This window comes from Hemiscyllium ocellatum, chromosome 1, assembly GCF_020745735.1.
Source record: "Hemiscyllium ocellatum isolate sHemOce1 chromosome 1, sHemOce1.pat.X.cur, whole genome shotgun sequence".
NCBI classification, from domain to species: Eukaryota; Metazoa; Chordata; class Chondrichthyes; order Orectolobiformes; family Hemiscylliidae; genus Hemiscyllium; species Hemiscyllium ocellatum.
In genome coordinates this window covers 13,009,451-13,037,212 of record NC_083401.1, presented here as the reverse complement: position 1 = coordinate 13,037,212, position 27,762 = coordinate 13,009,451, and the positions used below count along the sequence as shown (strand labels likewise).

Here is a 27,762-nt window from a genome sequence, read left to right as displayed (position 1 = left end):
ATTATGCCATAGAGACCCTATTAAAAAGAAAGCAGGTTTTTTCTTCCTTTTGTTTAATTAACTTGTTCAGAGGTGTTACTACACATCTCTGGAGCAGGTGGAACTTAAACCCAGACCTCTCAGTCCAAAGGTACGGACACTACCACTGCACCACAAGAGGGCTCCCAAAAAAAGTGAATTACCCCAATTAATGTATGATTATCACTTGTTCCCTCATTCCCCTTGGCCTCAGGCCTCCCTACTTGATAATAACCCGAGCCATGTTAGTTCCTGGTGATGACAGGTAGTCTTTCCAGTGGTGGGATTTGTGAGGCAGCGTGGGCCTTATCACCATTAACTTAATCAAGATATTGGAGGGGAAATGGGATGGAGCCAACTCAAATGCTGTCCTCACCTCCAAACTTACCATGGAGGAAGGCATAAAATATTCCCTTTCTGTTGAATACTTTTTGTAGTTTCTGAGGCACCTCATTCAATTCTAATGCTTATCCCTATTTAATGAATTTATATTGAGATTCTCAAACACTATCCTTGATAGGAACATTGGGAATTCCTAGATGAAGAAAACCCATATTAATCTAGTTCACACTCCACGATCCTAGGAGTCACAAAATACAATGATAATAGAATTGTTAGACCATAAAATATTGGAGCAAAATTGGCATATCGAATCTGCTCCACCATTCGATTATGGTTGTTGTGTTTCTTTACCCCATTCTCCTGCCTTCTCCCTGTAACCCTTGATCCCTTTTCCATTCAAGAACCAAACATTCTCAGTCTTAAATGCATTCAGTGACTTGGCCTTCACAGCCTTCTGTAGCAATGAGTTCCACAGATTCATGAACTTCTGGCAGAAGAAATTCCTCCTCATCTCAGTTTTGAAGGGTTATCCCTTCACTGTGAGACAGTGCCCGCTAGTTCTAATCCCTCCTATTAGCAGAAACAACTTCTCCACATCCCTTCTATCCAGCTTCTCAGTATTTTGTAAGACTCAATTAGATCACCCCTTATCCTTCTCAATTCCACCTAGAGAACTCAACCACTCCTCATAGGACAAGCCCTTCACTCTTGGGATCAATCTTGTAAACTCCCTCTAGAACCCTGCCAATTCCAGCACCTCCTTCTTTAGGTATGGGGCCCAAAACTGCACACGGTATTTGAAAGGTGGTCTGACCTGAGCCTTGTACAGCTTCAGCAGTACATCTCTTGGTCTTATATTTTAACCCTTGTGGAATTAATGCTAATATTGCATTTGCTTTCGTAATTGGCATGTTAACCTTAAGAGAATCCTGAACCAGGACTCCCAAGTCTCTTTGTGCTCCAGATTTCCAATAAACAGAAACTTGTAATGGTTTGACTAGTAGTAATCTATGGCAGTCTAGTTTCCTTGTCCTTTCTCATATCCATCTCAGCAGTAACAATTGTTTTTGCCTCTTTGGCCACAAACTATAGGAATTAAAGTTCTGTACAAGAGCTCATGGAGGGAAGACAGAGGGAACAGAGAGACCTTAGAGTCCAGGTGCACAATTCTCTGAGAGTGGAGTCACAGGTAGACAGGGCAGTGAGGAAGGTTTTTGGCACACTGGCCTTCATCAGTTAGGGCATTGATTGTAGATATAGGAAGTTATGTTGCTGTTGCTCAGGATGTTGGTGAGGCTTCACTTGGAATATCGTGTTCAGTTTTGGTCACCTTATTATAGGAAGGGTGTTATTAAACTGGGAAGAGTGCAGATATTTACAAGATGTTGCCAGGACTCAAGGATATAGTGGGAGGTTTGACAAGCCTGGACTTTTTTCTTGAGAGCACAGGTGACTGAAGACGGATCTTATAGAAGAGTATAAGATCATGAGAGGCATGGATAAGGTGAATGAACTCAGTCTTTTTCCCAGGATTGAGAAATTGAGGATGAGAGGCTATCAGTTTAAGGTTAGACGAGAAAGAATAGAAAGGAACCTGAGGGGCAACTTTTTTTACACAGAGGGTGATACGCATTTGTAATGAGATGCAAGTAGAAATGGTTGATGTGGGTACATTAACAACATTTAAAAGCCATTTGGACAAATGCATGGATAGGAAAGGATTAGAAGGATATGAGCCAAGTGCAGGGAAAATGGGAATAGTGTGGATGAACATTTTGGTCGGCATGGACCACCTTGGGCTGTGGGACTCTATGACTATAACTCCAAGACTTGGGAGGGTTGCATGGGGGATGCGATATGAGTCATGTAGGAGTACAATAGGAGGCCATTTGACCCCTGCCACCACTCTTTGGAGTAATCTGGTCAGTCCCATTTCTCTGTTCTGTCACCATAACCCAGCAGGTTTACTTTCCTCAAGTGTGCATTCAATTTCCCTTTGAAAATATTGCCCAATTCTGCTTACATCATCTTGGTAGGCAACAAGTTCCGATTCAATCGCATCTGTCCCTCACATCTTGCTCAAAACTTGAGCTATCAGCTAATGGGCATTTTTCTTTGTTGACCTTAACTGAACTGCAAAATCTTGTATACTGCTATCAAATCTACTCTCAATCTTCTTTGCTTTAGGGAGAACCATCCCCAGCTTCTCAGTTTTATCTCATGCAGTCATAGAGTTGGACAGCACAGAAACAGACCCTTTGACCCAACTCATCACGTCAACCAGATATCCTAAATTAACCTAGACCCATTTGGCCCATATCCCTCTAAACCTTCCTATTCATCTACCCATCCAGATGCCTTTTAAATGTACCAGCCTCCACCACTTCCTCTGACAAGTAATTCCATGCACCTCTACATGAACAAATTGCCCCTTAAGTCCCTTTTATATCTTCCCCCCTCACCTTAATATAACCAAAAAAACCCTTGAAATGTTCAACTAAATCTTTTCAACACCTCTGAAGAAAACTTCTGTCTTTATGTGGTGTCCAGAAATAAACCGAGTGTTCATGTTATAGCTCAACCAGTGTTATATAAAGTTCATCCTAAGTTTCCTGCTTTTATACTCAATACTTCTGTTTATGACGTCCAAAATTCCATATGTTTTACTAAGCAGTGTTTAAATATGAAGGGCTTATGCCCGAAACGTCGAATTTCCTATTCCTTGGATGCTGCCTAACCTGCTGTGCTTTAACCAGCAACACATTTTCAGCTTTAAATATGTTCTCCCTTGAACAAGTCCCTCTTTCCCAGCATCCCTTCAGTACTGGCTCATTTAACTGTATTGTCTCTCCTAATCTATTCTGACTAAATGCACAACCTGCCACTTCTCTGCATTAAGTCCCATCTGCCATTTGACTACCCATTCAGGTAGACTATCTGTGTACTGTTGCATTTGACACACATCATCCAGTTTGCCATACCTCTGTCACTGTCTCCGATCTGGATTGGTACAGTTGTCATACCACATAGTGATACATCCAGACAGAATGCTCTCGATGGCACACCTATAAAAGTTGGCAAAGGTATTCACTGTCATGCCAAATTTCCTCAGCTGCCTGAGGAAGAAGAGATGTTGTTGGGCCTTTGTAACCAATGCGTCCACATGAAGAGTCCAAAAAAGCTTGTTGTGGATGACCACCCCCGGGAGCTTGACACTCTCCACTCATTCCATCTCTGTGCTGTTAATGTGTAGTGTGGGGGGGGGAGGAGGAGGAGGAGAGGGTGGGGGGGAGCGGAGTTGGGGGCATGAGTAACTTGGTTTTGCTGACATTGAGTGCTAGGTTCTCAGTGTACCATTTTTCCAGGTCTTCCACCTTGTGTCTGTAGTCTGTTTCGTTGCCATCTGAGGTTCAACCGACTATGGTGGTGTCATCAGTGAGTGAACTTGTAAATGGTATTAGTCTGGTATTTGGCAACGCACTCATGGGTATACAATGAGTACAGTAGGAGGCTGAGTACGCACCCTTGGGGGGGGGGCGTTCTCCAGTGTTGAGTGTTAGTGAGGATGAAATATTGTCCCCAATCTTCACTAATTGTGTGGCCTGTGGGTCAGGAAACTGAGGATCCAGTTGCAGAGAGTGGGGCTTACTCCGAGATCACTAAGTTTAGTGATCAGTGTCCGGGGGATAATAGTGTTGAAGGCTGAACTGTAGTCAATGAGTAGGATTCTTACGTAGCTCTTCTTGGTGTCAAGATATTCTAGGGAGGAGTGAGGGGCAAGTGATCTGGCATCTGACGTGGATCTGTTGGTCCGATAGGCAAATTGGAGCGGGTCAAGAGTAATGGGGAGGCTGAAGTTGATTAATGCCATGACCAGAACATTGATTAATGCCAGAACATTCTGCTTAGAAATTATAACCTCATTAATTAACTTCAATATCTATATATATAATATTATTTTATTATTGTCCCCTTCACTAACACTGAGATAAAGTGCTAATCAAGTATTCCACCCTTCACAGTATTCAAAAGCACATATCACCTTTAATGGGTGTCTAATTGGACCCACCTCTCTTTTCTTATTGTCCTTTTAATATTTACATGCTAGTGGAAGTTGTGTCCCTTTTTAACTTCTCAAGGACAAGTAGAGATCAGAACTGCTGATCTTACTACTCATGTCCGCATATTATGGACAAAGTGAAAAATCCCAGTTTCTTTTTTTTTCATTTTTATCCCCAGCACCCATGGTGTGTGTGTGCAGGTGTGAGACACAGTGAGAGACACAAGGTGTACAAATCTTTATTCAATTTCCACCACCAGGAAAAGTAGGAAAACACCCGAGTGGCCTGTGACAAGCAGTGCCCTTCACATCAAAGGGCAATGCTGTGTGATCAAAACAGTGAAGGGGAGGGCAAGGACTAAATCAAAATAGCATTGGAGGGGGAAATGATGCACTCCACTCCCTGTGGCGAAAATCCCAGTTTCTCTTCATTCTCTACTATCATTGTATAGGTTCCTATTTCAGGTGTGTTCCTAATTTGTCTAATTTCTATGTCAGTAATTTGGTACCCTTTCACACAGGGATGTTCAAATCTGTACATATTATGGCATCTATGTTCTGGCCAATATTAAATCGTTTTCTTTTGAAATTTCAGATCAAGGTCTAAAAGTGGGAGGGAATTTTTCTTCTTGTGTATAAAGCAGCAATGTGACTTGGGTTGACAGTCCATATCCAGTTCCTGGTAATGTGGCCAGAAATCTTCTCTGAGTAAGCTGTCTGACTCATTGACCATAAGACGGCTGCAGCACATTTGTCCAGTGTTTTCATGATCTCAGAACGTCCAAAAGTCTTTTACAGCTTTCATAAAGCACTGGTGAAATGTATTCATGTATTGGCATTATTGAAAATGCAGCAGGCAAATTGCTGCCCAGTAAGCTCTCACAAAAAACATTGTTTAAGAGGTAGAGCTATACAGCACAGAAACAGACCCTTCGATCCACTCATCCATGCCGGCCCAGATATTCTAAACTAATCTAGTCCCATTTGCCAACACTTGGCCCATATCCCTCTGAAATCTTCCTACTCATATATCCAGCCTCCACCACTTCCTCTGGCAGCTCATTCCATACACGCACCATCCTCTGTGTAAGAACGTTGCCCCTTAGGTCCCTTTTAAATCTTTCCCCATACACCCTAAATCTGTGCCCTCTGGTTTTGGACTCACTCACCCCAGGGAAAAGACCTTGTCTATTTATCCTATCCATGCCCCTCATGATCTTATAAATCTCTACGAGGTCACCCCTCAGTCTCTGACGCTCCAGGGAAAACAGCCCCAGCCTATGTAGCCTCTCCCTATAGCTCAAATCCTCCAACCCTGGCAACATCCTTGTAAACCTTTCATATATTCTTCCTATTATCAAAGAGAAATCCATGCATATTCCAAACGTGGCCTAACCAATGTCCTGTACAGCCACAACATGACCTCCCAACTCCTGTACTCAATACTCTGACCAATAAAGGCAAACATACCAAATGCCTTCTTCACTATCCTATCTACCTGCGACTCCACTTTTAAGGAGCTATGAACCTGCACTCCAATGTCTCTTTGTTTAGCTACACTCTTGAGGACCTTACCATTAAGTTTAAAAGTTACCAGGTTTTTTTTCATGGTTGTTAAGGGTTAAATATTGGCGAGGTCATGAGGGTGAATTCCACTGCTTGCGTTTGAGTAATCTTTGGGAAGTTTCATGTTCACCTAAAAGGAGTAGATTAGGAATCAGTTAATGTCTCATCTGAAAGATGCTCCTTTGACAAGGAGTCTCTCTCTCTCTCTCTCTCTCTCTCTCTCTCTCTCTCTCTCTCTCTGTCTCTTGACTGTAATGGGAGTATTAACCTGATCTTTGGCCTCAAGCTATTGAATCCACGACCTTCAGAGGGAAGAGCCCTACCTACTGAGGCACAACTCTCACAGCACAAGGTTCCAGGATCAGAGTAGGCTTACTCCTGGACCAGGCAGCTTTCTGGAGAAAGTGGATCCACTGTGCTGTCCTGAGATTGATTCTGCAGCTATGTGATTGAAATGGAATATTTTCAGTTTCGCAACACTAACAGCATTCTAATGAATGCAACTTTCACAAAAATCAGTTTGTAGTTTTAGAGGAATGTGGAGATGATTTAAAACAAAGCAATTTTTTTTGCCCTCCAGCTCAACTGAAATAGACGACATGATCCGGAAATCCACCAATCTCCTTCTGACCAGGACACTGAGCAACTGTTTACAAAATGTCATCAAGAAGCAGCATGTCGGACTCACTGAGGTGAGTGATCCTGGAGTTACTTAGTCTTTGTGCATCTACTTGGATTAACAACCAGGTGCAAAGCCAGTGTGAATGCAGCACTGAAACAGGCCCTTTGAGCCAACAGAATTATACCAGTGATTACGTCCCACACAAGTCTCCTCCAACTAATCTTCATCTAACTCAAACAAGATTCTGTTTCACCTTTTTTCTCATCACATTGGGCTCCTCTTGAAAACTGATATATTTTGGTGTAAGTTTGCATTCAGAGAGTGGGGGCTTTGGGTGAGGGGGTGGATGGAATCCTTGTGTGAGGGGTTGGCAGAACCCTTGACGCTATCTGAGAAATTTACACTTCCCGTCACTGTCAGTATCTGCATCACTCTGTCCCACGCTGTCAGGGTGGATGCAACATGGAATTGATTCACTGTAAAGGTCATTCTGCTCTATTCTAACAAATAATTTGAAGATAATTACAAGTACATACCCGGTACTATCCTAACCCTAGCTTGCGATAAAAACATATCAGCCATGACCAAATCGCGGAGCATACTCGTTGAGCTGAATGACTTAATGCTGCTCCTGTATATGGTCTACAGTTTATGTGTGAAACTCTCTCTACACTGTCCAATCAAATACTTTCCATATGGATGAAGTATGAGTTTGATACAAAAATGAAACTTCATCTGCACTGTCTCAACAACAATACCGAAAGACTTGAGAAATATTTGCATTTTTATAGCATTTTTTTCAAGCCCTTAGGATGCCAACATAGTACTCCTTGAAAGTGTAAGCATTGTTCTGAAATGGCCAGTTTGCGTAGAGCAAAGTGCCACCAACAGCAATGAGCAAGTAATGTATTTTAAGTAACTTTGGATGCTGATACATATGACCACTGCTCTACACGCGATGCAATTGCCATGTTTTACATACAGCTGAGAGGGCAGACAAGGCCTCATTTTAGTGTTTCATCTAGAAGTTCACAGCATGCTATGCTGCAGTGGAGTGACAGTCTGAATTATATGCTTGATCTTCTCTCTTGGGTACTCAAAAACGAGTGGGTCACTATTGAGCCACCACAGTGAGTGTAGAAGTTGGATGTAGAGCACAAACTTTTTAACCCCGATCCAGTGACATGCTTTAAGTCCTCCCAAGTTATAAGTAATCTCAGACCAATGTCAAAATTAGAGTTGCCTCATACCACATGTAGCCCTATAAATATTTTCATGACATTATTGTCATTTCTAATCTGTTAATTGTGGCTTTAAATGAATTAAATGCATTGTTCGGGTTTCCACAAAAATAAATACCATCTTGAAACTTTTTAAATTTGTTTTTGTTTAATTTGTCGTTCTCCACTGCATATTTTTCAGTCAGAGGAATGTGTTTTGTTACAATGATTCATGTCTTATATTGCTTTCTCATTAGGCTGGGGGTCTGATACACTTTTATGATCCAGCCTCGAAACCAAGCTAATTATAAAATCCACCCAGGTACAGTCATAGTCGTAAAGTCATGTAGCACGGAAACAGACCCTTCGGTCCAACCAGTCCATGCTGAATGTAATCCCAAGCTAATTTAGTCCCACCTGCCTGTTCCTGGCCCATATCCATCCAAACATTTCCTATCCAAATGCCTTTTAAACATTGTAATTGTACCCACACCCACCACCTCCTCAGGAAGTTCATTCCACACATGAACCACCCTCTGTGTAAAAGATTTGCCCCTCGTGTCTTTTTTAAATTCTCTCCTCTCACCTTAAAAATGAACTACATTCACTTGGTTAGTTGGCTTGGCTAAATGTCTACAACGTGATATAGAATGATACAATTGGTGTTGGTTCAGTTCCTGTACTGGATGTATTGATTATGGTAGCTCATGGATCCTGACCATGCCCAATACTTGATGTGGGATGGCTCCCCTCAACTTATTTATAACCAACTCTCTCTCCCTTTTGGAGAAAACTATGTATTATGTTTTGTGGATTATTGCTAATTAGCTAATACAGACTGCATACACAGTTACTCAAAGGTGCACTGTCAACTTTGTCCAAAGTGGTAAGATGCACCAAAACCAGAGTTCAGACTTAACAGCCCAAAGACCAGTTGTGTGACAACCAGACTACCTGTCACATGTATTGAGAAATATAGATCTCGCTGATCCTTCTTTAGTGTTTAAGACCATTCACCCAAACCAAACCACAATTACTTGCATTTATGTAGCATCTTTTAAGATAGAAAACCTCCCAAGGAATGGGAATGGGCATAGCTGCGAATAGAACAGAAGGTAAAGTAGCAATGGAAATAGTGTCTGTTCAAATATAATTTGACCAAAAGCTTGGCCAAGGATGTAGATTTTAAGGAGCATCTTAAAGGAGCAGAGAGAGGTGGAGAGTTCAGTGAGGAAATTGTAGAGCTTAATGTACAAGCAGATGAATACACAGTCATCAGTCGTAGAGTGATTAAACTCGGAGAAGCCCGCAGTAGAGAGCTGGAGTGCAGAGATCTTCACTTCAACACAGAAACAGAACCCATGTGAAAGGGACGACTACTTCAGCAGATTGTAGCCTGTCAATATTAAGATACTTTTGCCTCTGTTTCTGAAACTTCAACACTTAAAATTGGCAGTGTTGAAAAGACTGATTCACTCTCTTCTCATAACAGAAAAAAAAATTCCAAGTCTGAACTGTGGCACAAAGCATTCATTTTTCCTTTTTTTCCTTGTTTTTTTTGTTTTATTCAATCATTGGTTAGATAATGAAATGCCATTGCAAATTTGGATCATTGAGGACCCAGCTGTACCCTTGGTTATCTTCAGTATCCTGACTGGAGATGCTTACACTATCACTCATGATGGACCATTTGTGACTTGAGTAAGGGAGGGTGATCAGTTAATTTTTGATCTGTGAATGAAGTAGTTGTGCTGAGGCTGGGGATTTCTTTTCTAGATACCATACTTTCCTTATCTGCCCTGTCCAGCTGGGTGTCTCACACTCGGTGATTAATCCTGTTGGGGATGCTAGACTTGTTTAAATTGAAGCAACCAAGGATTCCTTTCAAAAAAGAATTCATGCTTTTTTTTTACGTAGACTCTCTCTATCAGACTCATTTAGACAAGAGCCCCCCTCTTTCAACAAAATAAAACAAAGAACTGCAGATGCTAAAAATCTGAAATGAAAACAGAAATTGTTGGAGAAATCAGAAACCTGCTTCCCTCTCTTTCAGTCACAGAGCCAACTGAAAGAGAGGAAAATCTCTGCAGAAACATCCCTTTTGAGTGATGTTCGACACCAGTAACCTGTTTAATAAATAAGTAGTTCTCCTTCCACGTGCCTTACTGGAGAAATGAGAAACTGACCATTTGAGGTGTTTGAAGAGGAAGGGTCTTTCAGTTTACTTCAATTCCTACCGTTGCTACAAAGTATTGGGTGATACAGTGGTTAGCACTGCTGCCTAGCAGCACCAGGGACCTGGGTTCAGTTCTACCCTCGGGTGACTGTGTGGAGTTTGCACATTCTCCCCGTGTCTGCGTGGATTTCCTCTGGATGCTCTAATTTCCTCCCACAGTCCAAAGATGTGCAGGTTAGGTGAATTGGCCATATTAAATTGCCTATTGTGTCCAGAGATGTGCAGGCGAGGCTCATTAGCCATGGGAAGTTCAGGTTTATAAGGTATGGGGTAGATTGGGGTAGGATGCTCTTTGGAGAGTCACTGTGGACCCAATGGGCTAAATAGCCTCTTCCATACTGTAGGGATTCTTTGAGAACTTATATGTGTGTTCTGCACACGTGAATATATGTCCAGTGCCAAGAGTATGAGGAATACACTTGCACTCTTGTTTTCCTGTGTCCATTCTCTATGTGCATGCAATTACACGTTGGAATAGTGGCGAGTGAAGGGAGGGAACTGGAGAGAGTGGTACTGGGAATAGCAGTGAAGAGAGCAGAGGGTAAAGTAGCAATGGTAAGGGGTTAGCAGGAGCCAGGATGGAATGAGTGGAGGAGTTGGATGAGGGAATCAAAGTGGGAAGTAGGAGAAGTGGTGAAGGGAGGAGGTTTTGGATTCTTCAACTGCTTTTCAAATATTGCACAGACCAGGCTTTGCTGGTTCTTTTTCTCCACTTTAATCATCATCTCTAATGCAGGCACTTGCCTGAGGCATTATTGAGATGTTGGGGAGTGTGCCCTCTGTTTGCGATGTCAACAAGCACAATCTTTTAAGTCTGTGTCTTTAATGAACATTTGTAAAAGTTCAAATGATACTATTTTGATAAAGAGCAGGGGTGTTTCTGTTATGCTGGCCAATATTTGTACCTTTTAAAATACTACAAAGACTGTTTATTCATCATTTTTCTCATTGCTGTTTGGAGTCACTTGCTGTATTATATTGGGCTGCCGAATTTCAGTACATTACAGTAATGACTCCACTTCACAACTACTAATTAGTTTTAACCATTTTGGAATGCTGTGTGATCCTGAAAACAACTCAATAAATTTTAATATCTTGCTCTGCAAAATATGGTTAGGCAGCAAGTAGAGCACAATGTTCTGTTTTGGATGTTTTCATAAGGAAATAAAAGCAATTTGAATTTATAATTTAGAGGTATAGTTATTACATTTTATTGCAATTTTATGCAAATTTCAGTTTGCACTTTTAAGATGAATGAATATTCCCAAGGCACTTCACCTACGTGGAATTAGAACACAAAGCCTTTCTCCAAGAAAGGAGAAATCAGTGAGGGAACAGACAGCTAAGTCTCTGCTAAACAAATGCTGCTGTTCACCTGAGCTCGCAGACATGTGCGTATAATACATTGGCATGGACCTTATGAGGGTTCAGGGCAAGGAACTGGGATGCATAAGTTGGTATGGAAGGGCTATGAAAGGCATAGAACAGGCATGGTTAAGACCTTTGAACTTATCTTTCAAAAGATTTTTGAATCTAGAATATATTCCATGACTTCTCTGATACCTGTGAACTATATGTCATGGAAAAGCCTGATTCCATGACAATTGCTACATTTGGAGGTGGTTCTTGTCATAATAAGGGGTAACAACCCCTGCAATAGAGCCAGCCAGGTCAGGAGTGCAAATGTGCTACCCCAGTGAACAGTTGGAGTTAGTTTTTTATGAGATAACCCAGTCACACAGTGACATTATAATTTTTTAAAAAATACTTGCATGGGATATGGATGCTGTTGGCAAAGCCAGTGTTCCTTGCCTATCCCAAACTGCAACCACAGTGCTGTGGGTCCGAATTCAAATGTTGGCCATACCAGATTAGATGGCAGATCTCTTTCCCTAAAGGACATTAGCAAACTAGGTGGGTTTTTATGACAAATGACAGTGGTTGCACGGTCATCATTAGACTAGCCTTTTATTGCATATTTTACTTTTCCATTTGAATCCTTGCCCCAAAATATTAACCTTGATCTCTGGGTTACTAGTCCAGTGACATTACCACTATGCTACCATCTCCCTTATAGTGCTGATGTACTGGTATTTAGATTTGCACAGATATCCCTTGCACTCTTCCCATTTCCACCCACCGTCCCTGCAGCCTCCTGACTCCTCTGAATATTGTTGCAACCTCTTAGTTTACACTCATTCCCTGCCCTGGGAGGACAGGCAGCCATCTGAACGAAAAGGTGGCCCCCTGACCATGGTAAAACATTTAGTGTTTCCTGGCTGAGCCCTTTGGCTTCCTGTTCCCAGACCTTAGCCCCCACACTCCCCGATCTCACCACCCTGCCCCTGCTACTGGACCTCCAATTTATCCCATTTAGAAGCAATTTTTAAAACTGGTTCTTCTGCCTCTTTGTGCAGTTCGGTTGAAATTGTAACTCACTGCGTAAAAATAATCCTTCTTGTCTTGATTTGCAGTGAGTTGAAAAGGCTGCCTTCTTTGCTATAATCTTCATTTATGTGTCACAAGGACTGTCTCACAATTTTAGAAATTTCAGATGGTAACCTGGAAGATTCAGTGTCTATTAATCAGCTTATTCTTTCCTTACCTTTGCAGCTGGTACAGATTATCATCAACACCACACATCTAGAACGATCTTGCAAATTTCTGGAAGAGTTCATCACAAACATTACCAATGTACCTCCAGAGACCATTCATGCCACCAAGTTATATGGTACAGCCACTTTCAAGGTAATAGCAAGTTCTTGTAATGTGCCTATCCTCTCAACAACATTTCATATGTGTTCCCTGGAGTCATTAGCAATAATGTTCAGCTGTTCAGGGCAGGACAGTACTACCCAAATTATTAGAGTTTGCTGTCCTAACACCGTATAAAAACAGAAAACTTTGGAAATACTCAGCAGATGTGGAGAGAGAAAGAAAGTTAATGTTTAATGCTGATGTCCTTTCGTTTTATGCATATTTCCCGCAGTTACTATTTTTATTGGATTTTCCAGCATCTGAAGTATTTTGCTTTTTAATACCATTCTGTTGATATTACTGTCATTTCTTACTGTACCATCCTGTTCAGTGAGTTTAGAAAGAATGCATCCCTCAGATTGTATGACATCCTATACTACTGGAGTATCTTGGTTTTTGTAGTTATGCTGTGACTTTCCGGTTACCATAGTAATACCATGCTTCTAAGTTACTATCATATGCACTTGTTTTTCAATTAATTTGTTTATATCCCGGTCTCTAGATCATTACTGTTAACGCTGTGTAAAAGTACGAGAGAAATTCCAGCAGCAGTGCCTCAAAAACATGCTCCAAATTCACTGGGAGGACCATCATACAAATGCTAATGTTCTTCTTGAAGACATCTTCACAAACATTCAGGCAAAACTCCTTCAAAATCAACTTCCTTGGGCTGAAAACAATGGCTGAAGGCAGAGTCCTGACCACCCTCCCCCACCACTACCACCATTTCCTGTTTTCTCAACTGTCAAATGGCCAGAGACAAAGAAAACGCCTCAAAGATACATTGAAGCTCTGCTTGAGACACAGCAGCATTGACATTCATGACTGGCAGGAGTTTGCTGCCAATTGTTTAGAATAGCAGTGTGTCCATCAAGCTGCATCGTACTTTGAAACCCAATGTCCTAGTGATGAGGTGTAGCAGTAACAGAGAGGGCAAGAAAGGGAGGCAAGACCTTAACTCTGGATTCCACTAACGTTCTGCCCCATGTACCCAAAGATACGTGGGTTGAGAATTGGCCTGTTCAATGAATTGAAGACAGAAACTCAACCCTGTGTAAAAGATCTGATCTCCCCCTGCCCAAAAGGTCAACAGCACCTTTTGAGAAACACAAGATTGTGCTAAAAAGATAAAAGCTGGGTGCAGAGAGGGTTAAGGAGATATTGATTGTGACGTTCAAAAGAAATGAGGGAAGATGAGATGTTGTTTTCACTGAAGTTAAAACAAATATTATGCAATGGAAGTGTGGATAACTGCCCTTTCCATCCAGGCAATATTTGCTCAAGGAGTGGCAAAATTGGAGTCAGTGGGAATTGGTGGTAGTGGTAGTGATGGTTGGGAGTTGGAGGGAGGGGATGCACAGTGGTGAAGATGGTTTCTCCACTGTTTGAAGTTACTTTTGTAGAAAGGAAGATGGTTGTGGTCATTGGAGATCACTCATTTCAGCCCCAGGGATGTCACTCCAGGAGTTCCTCCATGCAATATCCTCAGCTCAACTACCTCTTTCTGCCTCATCAATGTCCCACGCTCCATTATAATTTCATAAGCTGGGACTTTTTATGAAGATTGCACAATATTCAGCACTGGTCGCCACTCATGGATACTGAAACCTACTTATTCTGGCCTACTGATGACTCCAGACCCTGGTAGAGACCCCCAATGTTTAATGCTTAGTCATCTCTATAATAGCTGATCACTACGATGGGCTGGATGCCTGCATGTTGTCTGCATGACCAACATGAGACTCCCCAAGCAGATGCTGTCCTCACAGCTTTGAATGGAAGCTGAGCCCCAGGTAGACAGGATACGCCTCAGGGATACCCTCAAGGCCTCACTGGTGAAGTTCGGCTTTCCCACAGATATCTGGGAATCACTGGCCCAAGACCGTCCAAAGTGGAGGAGAAGAATCCGGGAAGGCATCAAGCACCTCGAGACTAGCTGTCGTGAAAAAGTCAGGCAAAAACAGCGTAAGGAGAGCACTGCCTCAGTAATACCCCATCCACCCTGTTCCCATGAGCACCTTCTGCCCCCACTGTAACAGAGCCTGCGGTAGCTGCATCTGTCTGTGCAACAATCTATGGACTCACCCTGAGAGTGGAAGACAGTCATCCTCAACTGCGAGGGACGGCTAACGATTGATTGATGAGTCTAACACTCCTATGAATGAAGGAATAAAAAGAAAGAAAAATCTTTGTCCAAATGCAGCAGACAACATTGAAGCTTGAGCTGATAACTGGCATGTAATGTTTGAGCCACGCAAGTGCCAGACAGTGAGCGTTATGCTGAAGATTCATGATATTATTATTGTTGTTCGTAACTTTGAGTTCTAAAGTGGAAGAACCAAACTTTAAATTTGACTTGTATTTCCATATTCTGTGTGTGAAAGAGAAAAGATGTGGCTTTAGTTATAGAGTCATAGAGATGTACAGCATGGAAATAGATCCTTCGGTCCAACCCGTCCATGCCAACCAAATATCCCAACCCAATCTAGTCCCACCTGCCAGCACCCGGCCCATATCCCTCCAAACCCTTTCTATTTATATGCCCATCCACATGCCTTTTAAATGTTTTATTTGCTAAGTCATGGGTTGTGGGTACCAGCATTTGCTGCCTATTACAGCAGACAGTAATAATGAGTCAATCATTTGTTATAGGTCTGGAGTCACATGTAGGCCAGATAAGGTAAGGATGGCAGATTTCCTTCCCTAAAAGTTATATGTGAACCAGATGGGTTTTTATCACGACCAACAGCTGTTATCTGGTAACCATAAAGACTAGCTTTTTTATTACAGGTGTTTATTGAATTAAAATATCACCATCCAGCTGATGGAATTTGAATCCATGTTCCCAGAACAACAGAACTTGCTAAATTTCTCCAGCAGTTTCTGTTTATGTTTCAGATTTCCAGCATCTGCAGTTCTTTGCAAAGAAGGTTATCTCAGAATACAACGGGATCTTGATCAGATGGGCCAATGGGCTGAGAAGTGGCAGATGGAGTTTAATTTAGATAAATGCGAGGTGCTGCATTTTGAAAAAGCAAATCAGAGCAGGATTTATACACTTAATTGTAAGGTCCGAGGGAGTGTTGCTGAACAAAGAGACCTTGGAGTGCAGGTTCATAGCTCCTTGAAAGTGGAGTCGCAGGTAGATAGGATAGTGAAGAAGGCGTTTGGTATGCTTTCCTTCATTGGTCAGAGTATTGAGTACAGAAGTTGGGAGGTCATTTTGTGGTTGCACAGGACATTGGTTAGGGCACTGTTGGAATATTGCGTGCAAGCCTGGTCTTCTTCCTGTGGGAAGGATGTTGTGAAACTTGAAAAGGTTCAGAAAAGGTTTACAAGGATGTTGCCAGGATTGGAAGATTTGAGCTTATAAGGAGAGGTTTAACAGGCTGGGGTGTTTTCCTAGAGTATCGGAGGCTGAGGGATGACCTTATAGAGTTGTGTAAAATCATGAGGGGCATGGATAGAATAAACAGACAAGGTCTTTTCCATGGGGTGGAGGAGTCCAGAACTAGAGGTTTAGGGTGAGAGGGGAAAGATATAAAAGGAAGCTAACAACAAAAAAGAACAAAGAAAGTTTACAGCCAAGGAACAGGCCCTTCGGCCCTCCAAGCCTGAGTCGATCCAAATGTACTGTCTAAACCTGTCGGTCAGTTCCTGAGCATCTATATCCCTTTACTCCCCACCTACTTATGCATTTATCCAGACGCATCTTAAATGAATCTACCGTGCCTGCCTCTCCCACCTCTGCTGGCAACACGTTCCAAACGCCCACCACCCTCTGTGTGAAGTATTTGCCGTGTGTATCCCCCTTATACTTTCCACCTCTCACCTTGAAAGCGTGACCTCTCGTTATTGAATCCTTCATCCAGGGAAAAAGGTTGTTTCTATCTACTCTGTCTATACCCTTCATGATTTCATAATCCTCAATCAGGTCCCCCTCAATCTCCTTTTTTCTAATTAAAATAAACCTAACCTACTTAACCTTTCTTCATAGCTCAGGGGCAACCTTTTCACACAGAGGGTAGTACATGTCTGGAATGAGCTGCCAGAGGAAGTGGTGGAGGCTGGTACAGTTACAGCATTTAAAAGGCATCTGGATGGGTATATAAATAGTAAGGGTTTAGAGGGATATGGGCCAAGTGCTGGCAAATGGGACTAGATTAGGTTAGGATATCTGGTCGGCATGGACGAGTTGGACTGAAGTGTCTGTTTTCAATCTGTACATCTGTATGACTCTAATAGCCCAGGGTAAAATAAAACAAAAAGCTTGGGATGCTAGACATCTAAAATGAAAACAAATATTGCTTGAGAAACTCAAAAAGTCTGGCAGCATCTGTGGAGAGAAAGTAGAGATAATATTTCAAATCCAGCAACACTTCCTCAGAACATAGACGCTGCAAGACAAAAGCGCGGGGTCCTGGATTACTTAATAAAGTGAAATACCCAATACATCACTACCTCCCCTCCAAACCAAATGCCACCCTGATTAAGAACCAAATTACTTTTCCTCAGTTGTTGCTGGGTTAAAATCCTGGAACTCTCTGACAGTAATGTGGCTGTATCTGCAACAGATAGACCACAGCAAGAAGGCAGCTTTGCGGGGAAGCTAGGGATGGGTAATAAATGATGGCACATCCATCAGTGCCTACATCCCATGAATGAATAAAAAAAATTGGTGTGATCGGTTTGTGTTGCGTGAGAGAGTAGTGAAATCAGATTCAGTAATAATTACAAAAAGCCACTTGGATAAGTATCTGAAATAGAGATTGTGGGAATTGAAGTGGGATGTTAGAATGAATTGGATTGTTCTTTCAAAGAGGCCACATAGGTGGAATGGGCCAGTGGCCTCCAATTTTGTAAGGTTCTCTGTGCTACCGGAAATGTTGCTGACATTGTGACTTCTGACATTAATGGTCACGAAATCACAGTGCCCATGTGAAATGCAAGTCTGAGAGTGTGTGGGTTTTTTTTTTTTGTTTTTGTGCAGGATTGTCGACATGCTGCGGAGGGGGAGATCTATACCAAACTAAATCAGAAGATCGACCAATTCCTGCAACTGGCCGACTATGACTGGATGAGAGCAGAGCCCAATGGTCATGCCAGTGATTACTTAGTTGACCTCATTGCATTCCTGCGCAGTACATTTGCTGTGTTCACGCACTTACCAGTGAGTACAACCATTCTAAATCTGTATCACTTGCTTATTTCTCTTTGGAAAAAAGTCCCTGCCTATTCATCTTCTCTGCTGTCTTAGAAGTGATGGTCTTCACTGAAAAGGAGTTACCATGGACGCATATAGGCCTCTTGTACCTAAATGGCAGCTGAAACATAAAAGGACAACCCCAATATTTGTCCTCATCTGATGTCCGTACATCTGCCTACTATTAAACTGTAATTATGAGGAGAAGGGACTGAACTGTTATTTCAACTAGATTTCAGAAAGATCTTCTGTCCAAACAGCTCCTTTCGCTAACATCTGGAAGTTTCATAGTGCTTTATATCTAATTAAATACTTTTGAATCATAGTCACTCATAATTTAAGAAAAATGTCTCTTAATTTGCACACAAAATAAATGACTAGGTGTTAACTGAGAGATGGTGTTGACCAGGGTATTGGTGAAGATCATCTCCAACTATATGATCCCCATTTATGACTGCATTGCTTCTTTCTCCCCCTACCTTGAATGGCTGTCCATATTGCAACACTGTTGTCAGGTTGCTCAGCCTCTTTATGTCCCTGGTCTCATTCACACAGACTGCAAGAGTCTCAAACATGTTGGACAAGGACAAGGGCTGAGGCTCCTGCAGTGCTACCTCCTGGGTCTCTACCTGCCTTATTCATAGTCACAGTCCCCCCGTCTTGATCACCGGCTACATTCGACGTAGTTAATCTAAGGGCATCAGAATTGTTCCTTAACCCTGGCAAGTAAATGCTGTCCTTGACTGCGCTGGAGTATTACCAGCATTGCAATGTCCTCCCTAACTAATAACGCTACCTCTCCACTTTTGCTTTTTTTCCAGGCTTTCCTAAATACCTCATATCTCGGAATATTTAATATCCAGTCCTGCTTTGAGCCAGGATTGATCTCTGTTGTTGTCACTGGACCATACTTCCACTACTACCTGCATCTGCGAGTTAACATTCTTACTTACCCTTCATTAATGTACATGCAGTGTAACCTGAATTTCAACTCTTCACATTCCCTCTTACGTTGACTCCACCTAATAGGGTCATAGCTTATGACTTTCTGCATGCTGTGGAATACCTCTTTAAGCCAACTGAAAGAAACATTGATCAAGCACAGAAATGCTGGAGAAACTCAGTAAGTCTGACAGAATCTGTGGGGGGAAATAACTTCTCAAGTTCAGTATGACCCTTCTTCAGTACAATTCTAAAGAAGAGTCATACCGAACTTGAAACACGCTGTTTCTCTCCACAGAGGCAGCCAGACATGCTGAGTTTCACCAGCATTCTCTGTTTATGTTTCATATTTCCAGAATCTGCACAATTTTGTTTTTATTGAAAGAAATGCTAGGCTGTTGAAGTGCTTCTTACGTGATGAATGGATGCTAAACTGACCTGAGTCTGGGATTTCTTTTTGTAATGGGTGCAATCTACCAAGTACGCAAAAGGCAAAAAGCTGAGTAGCTTTACTACATTGGAGCACACCAGCTGCACTGGAAAGGGTGGAAGTTTATAGAACATAGAACATTACAGCGCAGTACAGGCCCTTCGGCCCTCGATGTTGCGCCACCCTGTCATATTAATCTGAAGCCCATCCCACCCACACTATTCCATGTTCGTCCATACACCTGTCCAATGACGACTTAAATGCTTATAAACTTGGCGAGTCTACTACCGTTGCAGGCAAAGCATTCCATACCCTTACTACTCTGAGTAAAGTTTGATTGCTCAACCATCACTAGGATAGCTTCACCTTTGCTTATTTTCCAAGAGGTAATGTTGAGGGAACACTGCATTGTCAGAGCTTCAACATTGAAGAATCACTGCATTATCAAAGAGGCAGTATTACAGGAATGCTGTACTGTCAGAGATGTTGTGTTTGGAGTGAGATATTAAACCGGTAGACATTGTTGATATTCAGAAGTGAACAGGGGAAACCCTGACCAATGTTTCTCCCACAACCAATGCCAAAAGAAACAGATTGGCTGGCTGTTCATCTTATAGCTGTTTGTTGGATATTGCTATGTGGGAAATGGGTGAAGACTGTATCATTGTCAGAGGTCCTGCTGTTTGCATCAGATGTTGAGCCAAGTCTCTACTTTCCTGTTCTTGGGCTACTAAGTTATATTGGAAAGTTCACACAGCTGTGAAACCATACTAGTGTGGAAGTTTTAAACTTAAAAATAAAACTTTCTATACTTTTAAACTCACTCCCCAGGTGAGGCTTGGCACTGTCAGGTCTAAACTGTACCAGCTGTGAGCCTCCTACTTTTAAATCAGGAAGTTATTTGTTCAAGTTCGGAGACTTGAGCCTTAATTTAGGTTGCCATTTTAATGTATTACTGAGTGAGTGCAACAGTTTCAGGACAGCCCTCTGATAAAACCAGTGCTCGGTTTTCCCTTTGAGGTGGGTGGAAAGAATACCAGAGAATTATTTGAAAACAAGTGAGATTGTGAATGGATTCTTAATCAGTACGTATCACCGAACCAACATCATCAAGTTTAGGTGTTGAGGAAGGGTCACTCCAACTGAAATGTTAACTCTGATTTTTCTTCACAGATGCTGCCAGACCTGCTGAGCTTTTCCAGCAAATTTGTGTTTTTGTAACATTAAATCAAGGTTATCTGATCATGATCACATTTTTTTTTAAATGAGTCTAGGAGGAGTTTAAAGCTTTATTGGCAAAGGTTGGAAGCGCAAAGCTGCCCTTAATTAAACCTCAAACAGCTCCAGCCTTGCTTTTGGAGTTGAATTTGAATATCAAGAGACAATTACCCTTGTGCTGTCTGAGTAAAATTTAACTGCCAAACTCTGGGGCGGTTCTGCAATGTGTGCCCCCCCACCCTCAAACCTGAATCCCCTTGAAAAAGTAAACAGGCCCCTTTCAATGTTCTAGGACTGGGAGGGTCACAGAACAAGTCATCATCTACTGCTTTGTCTACACTGGGAAAGGAGTGGGCCAAAGATAGCATCATGCTTTGAGCTCTGTTGCTTGGCTGATATATATGACTGGAAACATTTAAGTGGAAATAATGAATGTTTATTTAAAATTAAAACAGATTTCTTTAAGGTTTTATTTACACTTTAGGAAGTTCCAAACTGACTGAAAATTTGCTCTGTTAAAGTAAAGAAGGAACTTGCATTTATAATCTACCTTTTCACAAAGCAAGCACTTCACAATCCTTTAATTATTTTAAAATTGCGGTCACTGTTGCTTTGTGGCACACAGCAAGAGTGTACAAGCAGCAAGCTAACTGGCCAGCTAATCGACTGTTTGTTCAAGGGCTTATCTGCTCAAGCCTGTGCTAAATTTTAAACGCCAATAATTGAGTGCAATAACTGAGCTGAGCTCACACAAGGAATATGTACTTATCACACCTCATCTCTTAAAACATCCTGAAATGCCCCGCATCAAAAAAAAATGACTGTGAAATATTACCCACACAATATAGGGCTCTTTTCTCATCACGATCCTATCCCATCACTATCCCATGTAGAGCTGTTACTGGTTTTACATGATACCAGTCGAGAGAAGAAGACCTCAGAGCAGTTTAAAAATGTTCCACTGGGACCACAGTCTTAAATGGTCCACCTTGAGAGGTCTGGTGCTACGTCTCACCTGAAACAAGATATCTCCGGTTGTCCCTACCTCTGAACCACAAGGCTCCAGTTTAAGTCCTCCCTGCTCCAGACATGCTTCTGTGACCAGGTTGATGAGAAACTATCTGTAGCATTGTCTCTGTCCTGGACTGAAATTTTGACATGGATTATAGACTCAAGTGACAGAGTGGGGCTTGAGCACAGCACCATCTGACTTCAAAAGCTGCAGTTGGGAGTTTTGAAGAACTGAAGAATGAAGAGAGAGAGAGAGAGTTAGAGAGGGCTCCTCTTCAGGAATTTCATTAATGACCCAGATCTGCACATGACTGTCCAAGCTAAATGCAGTCCTTCAAATAGTATTCACTTGGGTAGCTATTAAATAACCTTGTAAAGAAAATTTTGGGGGACAAAATGGTGTGGTGCTGTTAGATAGATATAGGCTAAATCTGTTATTGCCCACATTCAAATGACGAATATAAAGGATATGGAACAATATGGAAGGATATGGAAAAGGATATGGAAGTAGGTGGTTGTGAAACTGTGACCAGGTGGTGTATGTATAGAAATCTTTGAAAATTATCGGACAGGTTCAGAAGCCTGTTCAAAAACAAATCACATGATTTCCAAAATAGAGGCATAGAGTACAAAAACAAAGATGTCATCCTCAGCTTTTATAAAAGACTGGGATATTACAGCTAATTCTAGGCAATACACTTTCAACAGGATGTCTGAAGCCTTCGAGACAGAACAGTTAGGATAAGCGGTGAATGCTGCTGTTGAACTCCACATCCACCTCCTGTGAATGGTTAAAGTGCTGTTGAATGAGAAAATGACAGTGAGCAAAATGATGATAAAAGAACACAGTGCTTTTTCATAAACTTAGCTTTGAAGTGCTTTGCAGCCAGTATATTATTTTTGAATTGTCATTGCTGTAATGCAAAGGACTGTGTAATTCTATGTTGATTGAATCATAGAATCCCTACAGTGTGGAAACAGGCCCTTCGGCCCAACAAAGCCACACTGATACTCAGAAGAGTAACCCACCCAGATACAATCCTCTACCCGATTATCCTGTATTTACCCCTCTCTAATGTACCTAGCCTACACATCCCTGAACACTTTGGGCAATTTAGCATGTCCAATTCACTTAACCTGCACATCTTTGGATTGTGGAAGGAAACCCACACAGACACAGGGAGAATGTCTAAACTCCCCACAGGTAGTCGCCCAAGGCTGGAATCGAACCCGGATCCCTGGCACTATCAGGCAGCAATGCTAACCGCTGAGCTACCGTGCCACCCCCAAATTGAAGGCTGAATGTTGTGGCTTGAGGGAAATGTTTTGGCCTCAGGCAGCTCTCTTCTATTCTTCATACATCTAAGGGACAGATGAGTCCAGGTTTTAACAATTTGCGTGCAAGATGCTACCTTTAACGGGACAGCACTCTCTCAGTATTGTCATAGTAAAAAATGAGGTCTGCAGATGCTGGAGATCACAGCTGCAAATGTGTTGCTGGTCAAAGCACAGCAGGTTAGGCAGCATCTCAGGAATAGAGAATTCGACGTTTCGAGCATAAGCCCTTCATCAGGAATAAGAGAGAGAGAGCCAAGCCGGCTGAGATAAAAGGTAGGGAGGAGGGACTAGGGGGAGGGGCGATGGAGGTGGGATAGGTGGAAGGAGGTCAAGGTGAGGGTGATAGGCCGGAGTGGGGTGGGGGCGGAGAGGTCAGGAAGAGGATTGCAGGTTAGGAGGGCGGTGCTGAGTTGAGGGAACCGACTGAGACAAGGTGGGGGGAGGGGAAATGAGGAAACTGGAGAAGTCTGAATTCATACCTTGTGGTTGGAGGGTTCCCAGGCGGAAGATGAGGCGCTCCTCCTCCAGCCGTCGTGTAGTTGTGTTCTGCCGGTGGAGGAGTCCAAGGACCTGCATGTCCTCGGTGGAGTGGGAGGGGGAGTTAAAGTGTTGAGCCACGGGGTGATAGGGTTGGTTGGTTCGGGCGGCCCAGAGGTGTTCTCTGAAGCGTTCCGCAAGTAAGCGGCCTGTCTCACCAATATAGAGGAGGCCACATCGGGTGCAGCGGATGCAATAGATGATGTGTGTGGAGGTACAGGTGAACTTGTGGCGGATATGGAAGGATCCCTTGGGGCCTTGGAGGGAAGTGAGTGTGGAGGTGTGGGCGCAAGTTTTACATTTCCTGCGGTTGCAGGGGAAGGTGCCGGGGGTGGAGGTTGGGTTGGTGGGGGGTGTGGATCTGACAAGGGAGTCACGAAGGGAGTGGTCCTTGCGGAACGCTGATAGGGGAGGGGAGGGAAATATATCCTTGGTGGTGGGGTCCGTTTGGAGGTGGCGGAAATGGCGGCGGATAATACGTTGTATGCGCAGGTTGGTGGGGTGGTAGGTGAGAACCAGTGGCTGCCTAACCTGCTGTGCTTTGACCAGCAACACATTTGCAGCTGTGATCTCCAGCATCTGCAGACCTCATTTTTTATCTCAGCCGGCTTGGCTCTCTCTCTCTTATTCCTGATGAAGGGCTTATGCTCGAAACGTCGAATTCTCTATTCCTGAGATGCTGCCTAACCTGCTGTGCTTTGACCAGCAACACATTTGCAGCTGTGATCTCCAGCATCTGCAGACCTCATTTTTTATCTCAGCCGGCTTGGCTCTCTCTCTCTTATTCCTGATGAAGGGCTTATGCTCGAAACGTCGAATTCTCTATTCCTGAGATGCTGCCTAACCTGCTGTGCTTTGACCAGCAACACATTTGCAGCTGTGATCTCCAGCATCTGCAGACCTCATTTTTTATCTCAGCCGGCTTGGCTCTCTCTCTCTTATTCCTGATGAAGGGCTTATGCTCGAAACGTCGAATTCTCTATTCCTGAGATGCTGCCTAACCTGCTGTGCTTTGACCAGCAACACATTTGCAGCTGTGATCTCCAGCATCTGCAGACCTCATTTTTTATCTCAGCCGGCTTGGCTCTCTCTCTCTTATTCCTGATGAAGGGCTTATGCTCGAAACGTCGAATTCTCTATTCCTGAGATGCTGCCTAACCTGCTGTGCTTTGACCAGCAACACATTTGCAGCTGTGATCTCCAGCATCTGCAGACCTCATTTTTTATCTCAGCCGGCTTGGCTCTCTCTCTCTTATTCCTGATGAAGGGCTTATGCTCGAAACGTCGAATTCTCTATTCCTGAGATGCTGCCTAACCTGCTGTGCTTTGACCAGCAACACATTTGCAGCTGTGATCTCCAGCATCTGCAGACCTCATTTTTTATCTCAGCCGGCTTGGCTCTCTCTCTCTTATTCCTGATGAAGGGCTTATGCTCGAAACGTCGAATTCTCTATTCCTGAGATGCTGCCTAACCTGCTGTGCTTTGACCAGCAACACATTTGCAGCTGTGATCTCCAGCATCTGCAGACCTCATTTTTTATCTCAGCCGGCTTGGCTCTCTCTCTCTTATTCCTGATGAAGGGCTTATGCTCGAAACGTCGAATTCTCTATTCCTGAGATGCTGCCTAACCTGCTGTGCTTTGACCAGCAACACATTTGCAGCTGTGATCTCCAGCATCTGCAGACCTCATTTTTTATCTCAGCCGGCTTGGCTCTCTCTCTCTTATTCCTGATGAAGGGCTTATGCTCGAAACGTCGAATTCTCTATTCCTGAGATGCTGCCTAACCTGCTGTGCTTTGACCAGCAACACATTTGCAGCTGTGATCTCCAGCATCTGCAGACCTCATTTTTTATCTCAGCCGGCTTGGCTCTCTCTCTCTTATTCCTGATGAAGGGCTTATGCTCGAAACGTCGAATTCTCTATTCCTGAGATGCTGCCTAACCTGCTGTGCTTTGACCAGCATCACATTTGCAGCTGTGATCTCCAGCATCTGCAGACCTCATTTTTTATCTCAGCCGGCTTGGCTCTCTCTCTCTTATTCCTGATGAAGGGCTTATGCTCGAAACGTCGAATTCTCTATTCCTGAGATGCTGCCTAACCTGCTGTGCTTTGACCAGCAACACATTTGCAGCTGTGATCTCCAGCATCTGCAGACCTCATTTTTTATCTCAGCCGGCTTGGCTCTCTCTCTCTTATTCCTGATGAAGGGCTTATGCTCGAAACGTCGAATTCTCTATTCCTGAGATGCTGCCTAACCTGCTGTGCTTTGACCAGCAACACATTTGCAGCTGTGATCTCCAGCATCTGCAGACCTCATTTTTTATCTCAGCCGGCTTGGCTCTCTCTCTCTTATTCCTGATGAAGGGCTTATGCTCGAAACGTCGAATTCTCTATTCCTGAGATGCTGCCTAACCTGCTGTGCTTTGACCAGCAACACATTTGCAGCTGTGATCTCCAGCATCTGCAGACCTCATTTTTTATCTCAGCCGGCTTGGCTCTCTCTCTCTTATTCCTGATGAAGGGCTTATGCTCGAAACGTCGAATTCTCTATTCCTGAGATGCTGCCTAACCTGCTGTGCTTTGACCAGCAACACATTTGCAGCTGTGATCTCCAGCATCTGCAGACCTCATTTTTTATCTCAGCCGGCTTGGCTCTCTCTCTCTTATTCCTGATGAAGGGCTTATGCTCGAAACGTCGAATTCTCTATTCCTGAGATGCTGCCTAACCTGCTGTGCTTTGACCAGTATTGTCATACTCAAGTCTCAAGAGTGGAACACAAACCTGGAACCCTATGGCTCAGGCTAGAATTCTGACCTGTAGCCAACACATGATAAATTAAAGATTGTCACATGTGGAGGAGAGAGAAGTTGGTTAATGGCAGAAGCATTGATATAAGTTACCAAGAAGCTTTTTCTTTCATCCCACTAGCAGCACTGTGTCGAGAGCATCATTTTAGATGGCCAGTTCTCTGGATATATGGCACGTAATCACACATAGACACCAGTCATTCTAGAAACTGATGTCGAGAAATGTTTCCCAACAGCTTGTGTAATGTATATAGGACATGTATCGAAAAGGTACATCTGCCATCTGGGTGCTGCGTCAGCAATGCTTTCATTGGATGAGTCCAAAACTGGAGGGCAAAGGTTTAACGTGGCAGGGGAATGATCTAGAAGGTACGTAAGGGGCAACATTTTCTTGCAGAGGGTAGTGCATGTATGAAATGAGCTGTTAGAGGAAGTGATAGAGGCTAGTACAATTACAACATTTAAGAGGCATCTGGATGGGTATATGAATAGGAAGAGTTTAGAGGGGCTTAATTGATTTAGGATATCTGGTCGACATGGTTGAGTCGGATCGATGGGTCTGTTTCCATGCTGTACAGCTCTATGACTGAAGAGCTATTTCAGTGGTAGGTTGGTGCCGAGAGAGGGAGAGGGGGCAAATCAAAGTGGCCAATGCACAACTTTCCTCAGAATGATCTCACATACGGACGACACAACAATAACTTTTTGTGAAGGAAAGGTTTATTTCAACCCAGCAGGTCTCACTCCTTCTGACTATCTGCCAGACATCCAGAGTTTTGACAAACATGCCACTCACTGAAGACAGGCACCCTACTCTGTTCACTAGCCCCCCCACTCTGAAACAATGTGTTTGTTTATCTAGGGAGCGCTGTGATTAGGCAAGGTCCTGTCTTTATACTGAGTGCTCTAATTCTGCAGAACTTTATTATGCTTGGCATTGCAGCGGCAGAAAATTACCCGGACAGATGTTACGATTCACTCTTCTGTGTTTCCAAAAAAATGTATTGAAAGGGGTTTGAAGGTTTCAGTAAAATTGGAACTGACATTTCTATTTTGCTTGACAGCTATGACCTGACAGTAGACGTGTGCATGCTACATACCTGTGTAGAAGCAGCAAGGCCATACACAGCTTGTGTGTGCAATTGCAACATGACTGTGTGCTATCACTCCTAGTTTGCAGCTGCTTTTGGTGAATATTTCCAACTTTATAAAGTCGTTTCTAACTTCATCGTCTCGTGTTTGCCAAAAACCGATTTTCCCAATGCTGTTGTAACGTTATAACCTACAACCTTCATATCTGTTCTTTAATGAGATTCATGTAAACCATATTAGTGTAAGTAATGGCATGACTAACATCAGTAAGATAGAAGACACAAGTCTAGAATGAGCATGTGAGGAGAAAGGTCTGAGAATATTTTTTATTCATTTGTAGGATGTGGGCATCATTGGCTG

At 42.9% G+C, this 27,762-nt stretch overlaps 1 protein-coding gene across 1 annotated transcript in view; it reads left to right on the top strand.

The window, feature by feature from the left end:
• The window catches only part of LOC132823008 (exocyst complex component 6B), a 649,049-nt gene that overhangs the window by 465,313 nt on the left and 155,974 nt on the right, over positions 1-27,762 (top strand). The window contains exons 16-18 of the mRNA XM_060836576.1: positions 6,567-6,678; positions 12,678-12,812; positions 17,812-17,991. Of these exons, the coding sequence (XP_060692559.1) occupies positions 6,567-6,678; positions 12,678-12,812; positions 17,812-17,991 (427 nt within the window). The remainder of the gene's footprint in view (positions 1-6,566; positions 6,679-12,677; positions 12,813-17,811; positions 17,992-27,762) is intronic.